The sequence below is a fragment of the Mus musculus genome, chromosome 13, assembly GCF_000001635.26.
Source record: "Mus musculus strain C57BL/6J chromosome 13, GRCm38.p6 C57BL/6J".
In the NCBI taxonomy this organism is placed as follows: Eukaryota; Metazoa; Chordata; class Mammalia; order Rodentia; family Muridae; genus Mus; species Mus musculus.
Genome location: NC_000079.6, coordinates 100,822,294 through 100,833,777, shown reverse-complemented (window position 1 = coordinate 100,833,777; position 11,484 = coordinate 100,822,294). Strand labels below are relative to the sequence as shown.

Here is an 11,484-nt window from a genome sequence, read left to right as displayed (position 1 = left end):
AGGCTAGCCTGGGCTACATGCTGAGTTCTAGGTCTATCTGGGCTACAAAGTGAAGCCGTTTAAGAAAGAAGAACCCTGAAGCAAAGGGCTAAGCTCTGTTTGTTAACACAAATATGCATTTTCTAGGGGACCATCCATCCATCCCTCGAGCGAGGAGAACACGCTGTAGCCAAGATGGACCTTAGGTGGCGCTGCAGGGACCTCTTAGGGGCTTCTCTTGAAGACGCGAGGAGGGGGCGGGTCGAGCGGAGCCTTCCCAGCGGTGGGAGGAGCCTGAGTGAAGCGAAGCCACGTGTCCACCAGCGCGCAGGCGCAGGATTGGTCACTCCCCCGGGAGTGAGGGCTGCCGGGGCGGATGACGTGGCCCGGTAACGTTCCTGCCCGTACGGCCTCCGGGGAACGGCGCTGCCGGAACAGCCCGCGGCCTAGTCCCGCCCAGCGTGCGTGTGCCTGCTTGCCGAGCCCGGGCTAGCGGCGGAGACTGCCGAGCTTGCGAGGACGCTGCTGACATGGGGGAGTGACGCGCCTGCGCCCGCGCTTCCGCAGCGGCGGCGAGCCATGAGGAGAGCCCGCGGCGCGGGCAGCGGCTCCTGAGCCTGCATGGAGGAGAAGTACGGCGGGGACGCGCGGCCCGGGCCCGGCGGTGGCCTCGGGCCGGTGGACGTGCCCAGCGCCCGGTAAGGTGGGATTCCACGGCCGCCGGCGGTGCGGACAAGCTTCCCGCCTTGCTCGGACCCCGCGGGCTACCTCTGCGGTCCGTGGCTTGAGATCGGCGAGCGGGCGGGAGTCTGGGCTCGGGACGCACTGCCTGCCAGGTTCCAGTCCCTAGAGAGAGAGGATCTGAATGTCCCTCCCTGCCACTTAAGTAACGCAGGGCTCCGTAGCCTGTCCCACGGCTCGCCCAGAGGATATGCGCAAGGTGTCACCGTCTCAGGCGAAGAAACCAAAGTACAAGCCGATGAACTTGGGTATACAGCACAGCAAAAATGCAACCCTGTCATCGAGTTTTCGTTGCCGTGGTTTTGTGGGGAGAGGTGGGGGCTTATTCTAATAGTACGAAATGTACGTTCCCCCTCTCCCCCAAAACTCATGCCGTACGGGGATTCGTAGCGTGGAAATTCTTTACTTTTCCTCCAGCCTAAATTATTTTCCTTTTCCTAAAGCCTCTAGCCAGTTGTGCCCTTAGGTCCTGTCCTAAGTTCTGAGGTGGTGTTAAATAAAGCCCAACAATTTCGTTCAAACTGGTTAGCAGTATGTACGATGAGATTTCGTGATTGTTTTTGAAAAGGTTCTTAGACCGTGGTTACAGCGATACCAGCTAACTTTTGTCTGGGGGGGTGGGGGTGGAACCCATATGCCGAGTAGAATTTAAACCAACTGCGGGATTTGCAGAATGCATTTGGTTTTCTGTCTATTTTCAGCAATTCATTTATAGCATGTCACGTGTCAACCAGTGACCATAAAACAGCTAGATGCAGAAGGGGCTAGTGCTATGGTTTGGTAATAAAGGGAAGTAATAGAAGGGACAAGACTAGGTCAGGTCACAAAATTGGACTATGGAGACAGATTAAAGTATCAGATCTTTGTTAAATTTCCTGTTGATAACTCCAGATTTCATAGCAGAGTTGCCATATTTTTAGGAAATACAAGGGTAAAATGTGATATACTTCATTTACTCTCAAACAGTTCAAGGATGGGGGGGGGGGGAGAGTGAGAGTATAAATAGTTTAAACGTGGTAAACATCCTTTGCCAACTTACCTGTATTATTTGCTTGGCAGAGTTGCCCTTCTATCGTAGGTTATTACAGAATTCAAATTTTGACTCAGAGCTGGCTGAATTTCAAGGGATTTCAGGTTTCCAGAGTTTTCTGTATGCTCGAGCACTGGATCTTAACTGCAACATTCGAAATGATCAGATCCTTCCAGTGTGGTTATTTTTATGCCTGAGTGCACAAATTCCAGTGGTCAGGGCTGCCAGCATTTGCTGAGTACCTCCTATGCCCCAAAGACTCTTAGTGTATAGATCCCTTTAGTCTTTCCAAGAACACTACAAGCTAAGTAGTAGTATCCTTGTTTGATAGGGCAGGAAACTGAGTTGCCTAAGGTCACACAACTAATGAATGACCTGGCAGTCTGAGTTGTTTCAGAATCTGTGTATTTACTATGCATGCCTTCTGTTTACACCTATGAATGCTTGAATTCATTGAATTGAACTAGTATTATTATTATTATACATCAAAATTATTTTTGAGACAAGATATTATACCATGGTGTCCACAACTGGCCACCTCCTTCCTTAGCTTTGCAAGTGCTAACATAGGCCGCTGTACCTGGTCAGCAGCTTTGCTGTATATGTGTGTGAATTATGTGCTGGTATGGCCTGTTCCTTGAGGCAGAGGCCCTCTCTGGGCCTGGATGCGGCCTAGCAGCCTCAGGCTTCCCTCTGCCTCTGTAGTGCAGTGACTGACACCCTGGCCTTACGTGAGTGCCAGGGGCTCACGCTCACACACGCAGCAAGTGCTTATGTGTGTACATTGTTTGGGCATATTCTCCCTCGTACCTGCCCCCATGCCCTCCTCCTCTCTTGATATCTAGAGACTGTGAGTGGCAGCAGTGGACACATTTCAAGAAGGAACTATAAACTCATATCCAAAATTTAATAATTGCGAGTTTAGAGACCTGAAGAAATTTCTAACCAACCACATAGAAGACCAGTTATATTTTTATTTGGTCACTTAATAGCAAGCAGTGGTTCCTGAGTTGGGGAGCTGGGTTGAATGCCCCAGCTCTGCCCAGAGGCTCAGTAACCTGTATAAGAAAGTCTCCCATCCCTGTCTTCACCTACCAGTCATTTCCCCCCTTAATATGAACTGCGGTGTTTCTGTGTATGGTTACTTAGCCTTAACTAGTCTTGTCTAGATGTCCAGCAGGAAGTTGTAGTAACTAGAACTTTGACAATCAAAGACTGCAGACGCTTGAGGATGTGGTGGCACACAGCTAATCCCAGCACTTGGGAGGCAGAGGCAGGCGATCTCTGAGCTCCAGGCCAGAGCTACAAAAAGAAGCCCTGTCTTTAAAAAACAAAAACAAAACAACAACAACAAAAAAAAAAATCCAGGAACTAGCAAGACAGTTCAGCAGGTACAGGTCTTTACCGCCAAGACTGATGGCCTGAATTTGACCCCTTGGACCTGTATGGGAGGAGAGAGCCAACTCTGTGAGTTTCTGACTTCATATGCTCTTATGCGAGCACACATGCACACACACACAAATAATAGTAATAATAATAATATATGTAATAAAGGAATTTTTTAAATCAAAGAATACTATATTTAAAAGTTGAAGTAATTTTTCTAATTTGATAATTATAAGCAGAAAGCTCTTGAGTTATGTGCATGATTGTAAATGTGGAGAAAATATTTGTTGACAAACATAGGAAAAGGTTTGTAAATTGTTTACCTGTGAGGAGAGAGCTAGAAGTGATTTTTTTAAAACCTTTCCAATAATCAGCTACTCAGGAATTAACGTTATGACCTTTGGGGTGCTATGCACATATGTGTGTATGAAAATAAAGTTGGCTTATTAATACTAATATATCATGAGCATTTTACATGAATAGCTTCATATCTCTCATTCAAGACCTAGTTTTTTTATTTTTAATACGTTATATAGAAGTCTATATTCTTTGTAAAACAAGTATTTACATGCAGTTTGACTTTTCCTTGATTTTAATCATAAGCAATCTACTGCTAAATTAGGCTAAACTAAATTGGCTAAATTGAACTAAACTAAATGCAGTAGGATCTTCAAGGTCTCCTGCCCAATGCTCGTATTTTAGAGGTGTCTGTCAGCTTACTTGGGAAGCGTAGCCGGTCTGCTTGCCTGTTCTTTCCTGAAGACCTGGAACTCCTTGAGGACAGGGCCTTGCGTGTGTCTTGGTTATTACACAGAATCATGGAACTGGAGAGGCTTGGATAGATAGGGATTCTCCCGCATAAAAGAAACCGGATTGCCCACAGTGCCCCACCCCCACCCCACAGATGAATTCCTTATGGTTCTTCCCTGCTATTGTTTATTCTATATTAACTTTTATAGTTAGACTTATTAAATGGATACAGCATCTTTAGCTAAAAATTTTTAAATTACTTTTTAATGTATTTGGGGTTTGACTAAAAATATAAATAAAAATGTAAATTTTAGGTAAGTTAGATAAGATGGTCATGAGTTTGAGATTGGTCTGTACTACATAGTAAGATCCTATCTCAAAAAGGGGGATGGTAATAAAAGGTTTTCCTTTAAGGCAGAGATAAGGTAGACTAGCTCAAGGCACTCCTTTCCCTGTCAGGAGAAAGAGGTGAGGCTGTGCCTGAAGCTACCCAGGCCTGGGTTGAATATTCCATGCTCACTTAGTGCATGTTGGATGCTACAAAGGGCCATGAGACCAAGGGAAGTCTGGCAAAAAGAAAGCAAATCTTTCTGCTCAGCTTCCCAAGTAACTGGGATTACAGGCATATGCCACCAGGCCTACCTTAGACATTAATATACGTTGAAAATAAACCAGGAGTATAGGACCCAAAGTTTTAGCAGTAGTTAACATGTGGATGGTGGGTTGTTTGGAGAGGGTTTTTATTGTTTTCTATGTGTTCATGTGTATTTCTGTAGTTTTTATTATGGGTATTATGAGAGGAAAATAAGATTACAGTGATCCTAGTGATTTCAATTATATTAAAAATTGTTCCTGTTCTTATTTTTCAGATTAACAAGATACATTTTATTGCTGTGTTTAACCAAATGTTTGAAGGCTGTGGGACTTTTTGAATCATATGATCTCCTAAAAGCTGTTCACATTGTTCAATTTATTTTTATATTAAAACTTGGGTGAGTATGGAGAGGGCCTTAATGGTTTTTGTTTGTTTGTTTGTTTGTTTGTTTTGTTTTGTTTTTCGAGACAGGGTTTCTCTTTGTAGCCCTGGCTGTCCTGGAACTTACTCTGTAGACCAGGCTGGCCTCAAACTCAGAAATTCACCTGCCTCTCCCTCCCAAGTGCTGGGATTAAAGGTGTGCACCACCATGCCTGGCTCTTAATGTTTTTTATTTCTCTGAAAATCCTCTTTTGACTATTTTTAAGAAATCTTACTTATATGTTCTGTGAAGTTTATTTCTTCTGACAGCTAACTGAATTTTTTTTCTATAAATAGAAGCTTGTACAAGAGTAGAAGTATAGAGACCTGTAGAAAAAGTTATTTCAGCTGAGTGTAGTAGCCCATAATCCCAGCACGTGGGAACTTTAGTCATGAGGATCATGAATTAATTGGAGGCCAGCCCCAGTTACACAGTGAGGCTCTGTCCCAAAAATAAAGTAAAAGAAGTTAGTTGAATTCTAATGACTTGCCAAACAGGCTTTTAGTTCAGTTTGTATTGCTAAGATTCTTGCAAAGCTCTTTTAATGCCTTGCTTAATAGACTGTGTGGTTCCTATCTGTGCTAGCAATCAGTCTTTTGTAATGTCTTGTATCATTTAATTTCATAGAAGATGAGGGTTCCCTCACACTTCTGAGGACAGATGTAAAAAAAAAAATGGAGATGTTGTATTTTCATAAAAGTGATTTTGACAGGCTGGAGAGATGGCTCAGCAGTTAAGAGCACTGACTGCACTTGCAGGGGTCCCAGCCTCAGTTCCCAGTATCTATCTGTGTGGTTCATACCTGCCTATAATGCCAGCTCCAGAGTTGAAATTCTTCTGGCCTCTGTGGGCATGGATCCACATATGTAGACACACACATACACATAACTAAAAATAAAGTAAATCTTTAAAAAGTATATACTCCCTGTGGAGTCGTAGACTATCTTCTGATGTAGCTCAGTCATGAGGCAATTATTAAAATATTACCTAAGCTTGACTTAGTACAGACATTTCTTTCTTTCTTTCTTTCTTTCTTTCTTTCTTCCTTTCTTTTTTTTTTTTTTGGTTTTTCGAGACAGGGTTTCTCTGTGTATCCCTGGCTGTCCTGGGGTAGACCAGGCTGCCCTTGAACTCAGAAATCCACCTGCCTCTGCCTCCCAAGTGCTGGGATTAAAGGTGTGCACCACCCTCGGCTAGTACAAACATTTCTTGTTTCCAAGTTAGATCATGCTGGGCTGTGCCCCCTACATAACCTCGTCAGAGTACGGGGCCCTCATGTTCTGTAAACTGTACAGTTTGTGTGCCATTTTCTTCCTCAGTAGAGGCTTATAGTCCTTGAGATGAATAGTAACCCACTCTGTGCTAATACTCTTAAGGCTGTAGTTTGCCAGGTTAGGAAAGAGGTTCTTGATTAGAAAAGTTAAGCATTTGTATTTAACTGACAGTAAAAAGATGAAGGCCTGTTACTGTTTTATTGGCTCAAGATTTATTACTATCGAGCTTAAGAGAAGATGAATTATTTTCTTTGCTATTTTCAGGTATTAAAAGTATTGAAACTAATCATAGTGGCCCATGCCAGTAATCCCACCACTTAGGAGGCCGAGACTCATAAGTCCAGGATCAGTCATGAGATGCAATGTTCATACCCATTACTACTTTGTGGTTTATGAACTAGTTGTGAAGACAGTTATCAGGAAGTCCTGAGTTCTGCCATGAAAGCCTCGTCGCTAAGGACAGTCTCTGCTACAGTTCTTCTGTTGCTGTTTTATTTCCTGACGCAGGGTCTCTGTAGCTTTGGCTGACATGGAGCTTGCTCTGTAGACCAGGCTAGCCTCTAACTCACTGAGATCCACCTGCCTCTGCCTCAGGGATGCTACGATTAAAGGCATGTGCCACACTGACCAGCAATACTCTTGTGTTTTGAATTAGTGTTTTTGTATTATATAAAAAATTTTCTGCCCTTACAGAATCATAATGGTTTAATTATAGCAAGGATTTAATATTTTTCTGGTATCATTCTTCAACATTTTTGTATCAGATTAGTGTATCTAATGTGTGTAAACACATCCATCTCATTAGTGTAAAAATTTGCTTTTATCTTTAATAAATAGTAAAATCATTTACACCAAAGACTAAGATATATTTTAAAGATAAATTTGATTTGTCAGCAGTAAATGTTTGATCTGTACATATATTTTACGTATCTATATATCACAATAGCATAAAATACATCAGCTGGAAAGGGGCCACAGGTAGAGTTTGAAAAGCTCTGCTCTAAAGGACAGGGTGTTCTGGTGTATTTATTAAAACTGCACCTTGTAACTAATGTTAATATGTTACTCTCTTAATGTTTACAGGACTGCATTTTTTATGGTTTTGTTTCAAAAACCGTTTTCTTCTGGGAAACCTATTACAAAGCATCAGGTGAGATGTGGGCGAGTCACTTGCTCCTACAGCTTTCCTCTCAGTGGGCCAGAGTAAAGTGCCCTGTTTTGAAAACTTCTAGACTGTTTCCTGTTTTCTTTTGGGACTTTTGTTTTTTTGAGGCTTTGTTGTTGTTGTTTTGGTTGGTTGATTTGGTCTGGTCTGGTCTGGTTTGAGGCGGAACCTCCTGTAGCCCATTCTGGGCTGGACCTTGTTAGGCAGCCACAACTGGCCTTTCAGGCCTGATGACCCGGCCTCTGTGTCCCCAGTGCTGCTCTTGCAGGCTTACACTAGCGTTCCCGTGTACACAGTGCTGATGCGGGAACTCACGCGGGTGGGCAAGCCTTGCTTTCAGAGTTGAGGCTCACAAGTGAACTATAAATTTTCAATGTAAATAGAATATTTTCAAATGTAGAAAAGGGTGGCAAATTTTAAAGGGATGTATTTTATCTTTCTTGCCTCAGTTTTGCTCACTTGTAAAGTGGAGGTAATAATATTGTTCTCTATCTGTATTACATAGCTATATCATGTATCTGTGAGGAATAAATTAATTTATACATGTAAGGGTTTTTAATTATATCTCATGTGAGTATGCAGTACCCTTTAGGTGGCTTCATGCCAGAAAGGTTCCTCATTATTATCAGAGTGGCAAGTTAAGGACTTCTGTTTTCGACACCAAGAACATCTTTAAAATATAATTATCTTTCTAACTCCATTGAAGGTCTTTTTTCTCTATTTTCAAATGATTATAGCATAAAAATTGCTCATAGAAAACATGGTGGTATACACATGTACTCACATAGTGCGTCTAGTCAGAAACAGAAAGATCAATATGAGTTCTAGGCTGGCCTGAGCTCCATGGTGAAACCTGGCATCAAAAATAAAGTCCTCATGAACAAGATTTTTAAAAGACTAAATCATTAATTACGGCTAGAAAACTAGTGAAAAAAATGGAAAATTATACTGCATTGGAAAAAGATTTGAGCAAACAGCCAGGCATGGTGGTGTATGTCTTTAATTCCAGCACTCAGAAAGTAGAGACTGAGGGGTCTCTGAGTATACAAAGCTACATAGTCAGACTGTCTCAAAAAAACCTAGCAACAAATGATACATAGTGGAATGTGGTTAGGCAGATAGTCTTGGCGTTTCTATTTAATGTTAAATATGTGATTATTTAACCTTTAAAATGTTACATAGTTATCATATTTCCTTCTGGGCATTGTTTGGTTTCTTTTAAGACATGTCTTGATGTGTTAGGCCTGAGCAACCTGAAACTCACTGTAGACCAGGTAGGCCTGAAATCCCAGAGGTCTGCCTGCCTCTGTCTCCTGGTGTGGGGCTCAGCGGCACGTGCTCCACTGTGCTGCCTCCTTGTAGGTTTTACTTATTAGGAAATACTTACTAGTAAATGGATATGACTGAAGTTCTTTGTTGTTGTTTCTATTTATAGTGGATCAAAATATTTAAACATGCAGTTGCTGGATGTATCATATCACTTTTATGGTTTTTTGGCCTTACTCTTTGTGGACCACTAAGGTAAATACAAACATGTATGTATCTTCACTATTTGTTCACACCTCTTCATTTGACGTGAATCTGTTCTGTGTCTTGTATTTGTTATGTGCACACGTGGAGATGAGAGGGCTTGCAGGTCTCATCGGCCCTTGTTCCAATGTTTATGTCAGAGATTTTCGTGCACAACTGTCTGTGTCACTTCTGTAGCGTTGAATACATTTCAACATAGAACAACTGACGAGTAGTTCTTGGGTGAATACCATTGATGTATGTGTTAATATCACAGATATTTTATTGGCTAGAATCCAAAAAGTTTCAGATGGAGAAGCTAAAATGTCTGAAATGGGAAGTGAAACAAACCAGTAAAGATGAGCCGTCTCAACAGGTGCCATGGTTTTCCTCTTAGCCCCGCAAGTGCACTCAGCCCTTTCTCCGGTCTGTGTAGATAATGTCTCTCTGCATGTGGGGCCAGTTCAAGGAGGAAATGCTGAAAAAGAGTAAACATTGAAACGTGCAGCTCCCCGGAAGGCTTTCTTTTTTTCTTTTTCTTTTTTTTGAGACAGGTTTCTCTGCAACATTTGCTGTCTTGGAACTCACTCTGTTGACCAGGCTACAGATCTGCTTGCCTGTGTCTCAGTAGTGCTGGGATTACACGTGTGTACCACCACTCCTGGCTTTTAAGAATTTTTTTTCTGGTCTCTAAAAGGTGTTAGCAACAAAGTATAAAAAGAGGCGCTGCCTTGCCCTTGCCTTTGGTTAGGGAGAGGATGAGGGCAAGACATGAGGGCTGGAATGAAAGAACTTGTGAAGAATCTCCACTACAGTAGTGAGGAGGGGGGAGGAGAGGCCTTCTGGAAGCCAGCGAAGTACCCTGTGGGCTGGAACTGCTTTGCCTTATTTGCCCCCTGCTTTTCAGATACAGTGTATAGCAGCCACACCCTAGAGGAATGGGAAGGTTGGTTGAGTTTCTCAACTTCCATGGAACCTGTTGAGTTTAAGCTTGATCATAATTGAGTGTTATCAGCCACCGTGTTTTAATTTTCTTACTTATGAAATTATGTTGTTCATAGATTTAGTCATCTCCCTGCTGCGTTATACTCCTTACCACTACCCATACTGCCTTCCTCCATTGGCTTTGTTTGTTTTGTCTTAAAGATTTATATAATGTATATGAGCATCCTGTCACTGATACACCAGAAGAGGGCATTGGATCCAATAACAGGTGGTTGTGAGCCACCATGTGGTTGCTGGGAATTGAACTCAGGACCTCCCGAAGAGTAGTCAGTGCTCTTAACTGCTGAGCCATTTCACCAGCTCTTCTCCATCTTTTACTAAACCCATGGTACACTTTAAAGTGTGTACTTCAGAACTGAGCACAATGATGTTTTGTAGTCTGTCTTATTTTAGGTTAGTATTGCCATGTTGATAAATTAATTTCTTAAATTAGAACCTTCTAAATATGATAAAAATTAAAGTTATAATCAGTGTTCTTTCATTACAGACCTGGGCAAAGAAGAAAATGACATATTTAACAGAGAGCTGGAAATGGGTTAATATTTAGATCTCTAAGACTCCTTGTTGTTGGTTTGGGTCTTTGGTGTTTGATTCAAACCCTGTCCTGGAGATTGAATGTAGGGCCTCACACTGAACTGCGTCTCTCCAGCCACTTTCCTATTGGAGTCAGGCTCTCCATCTTTCTTTCTTTAGACAGGGTCTCACTATGGTTTCGCTGACCAACCTGGAACTTACTGTGAAAGCCAGACTAGCCAAACAATTCCACATAGAAGACTTCATTAAATATAGTAAATATAAGCAAGAGTGCTTTACATTTATTTTTTACTTTTATTTATGTGTGTGTGCCACGTGCGTGTGGGTGCCCATGGAGGCCAGATGAGGCTTCCTCTGGAACTGCTTGACATGAGTGCTAGGAACTGATTTTGAGTCCTTTGAGAGAACAGCAACTGGCCATAACTGCTGAACCACCTTTCTAGCCCCTATTTATTTTTACTGTAGGTGTAGGTGTATACACCTGAGAATGTGTAAGTGTATATGGGAGCAGGAAGAAGTCAAGAGAGTCAGATACACTGAAACTGCAATTCCAGGTGGCTGTGCACTCTTATGTGGGTGCTTGGAACCAAACCATGTCCTCTATAAAAGCAGTAAGCTACTTGAACCACTGAGACATCTCTCCAGCCCTAACACAAATATATTTTAAGAAGAATAATTCACCGGGCGGTGGTGGTGCACGCCTTTAATCCCAGCACTTGGGAGGCAGAGGCAGGCGAATTTCTGAGTTCCAGGCCAGCCTGGTCTACAGAGGGAGTTCCAGGACAGCCAGGGCTACACAGAGAAACCCTGTCTCAAAAAAAAAAAAAAAAAAAAACCAGAGAGAGAGAGAGAGAGTGAGTGAGTGTGTGTGAGAGTTCGTTCCAGGACAGGCAAGGCTAATAGTGAAACTCTGTATAGGAAAATAATAATAATTCACTTACCTTAAAATTCATTCTTTCAAAGTTTTTACTTCAGAGCTAGGTAGAGTGGGCTATGGACTGGTAGCTTCAACTAATTAGAAGGCTGAGACAAGAAAATCACTTTATCCTAGGAGTTTGAGGCTAGCCTGGGCAATGTACTAAGTTCTTCTCAAAA

At 42.3% G+C, this 11,484-nt stretch overlaps 1 protein-coding gene across 3 annotated transcripts in view; it reads left to right on the top strand.

Moving 5' to 3' along the window:
* Positions 1 to 297: 297 nt before the first annotated feature.
* The window catches only part of Slc30a5 (solute carrier family 30 (zinc transporter), member 5), a 30,836-nt gene continuing 19,649 nt past the window's right edge, over positions 298 to 11,484 (top strand). Inside the window, exons 1-4 of one of the 3 annotated variants that reach the window (XR_382742.4) lie at positions 298 to 677; positions 4,756 to 4,878; positions 7,260 to 7,326; positions 8,777 to 8,862. Coding sequence is in view for 2 of the 3 variants with exons in the window: in NM_022885.2 (NP_075023.2) it covers positions 601 to 677; positions 4,756 to 4,878; positions 7,260 to 7,326; positions 8,777 to 8,862 (353 nt within the window). In the remaining variant the exon portion in view is untranslated. Of the gene's footprint in view, positions 678 to 4,755; positions 4,879 to 7,259; positions 7,327 to 8,776; positions 8,877 to 11,484 lie in introns of all 3 variants that reach the window. The other 2 variants (XM_011244695.3, NM_022885.2) reach the window with 2 other exon arrangements.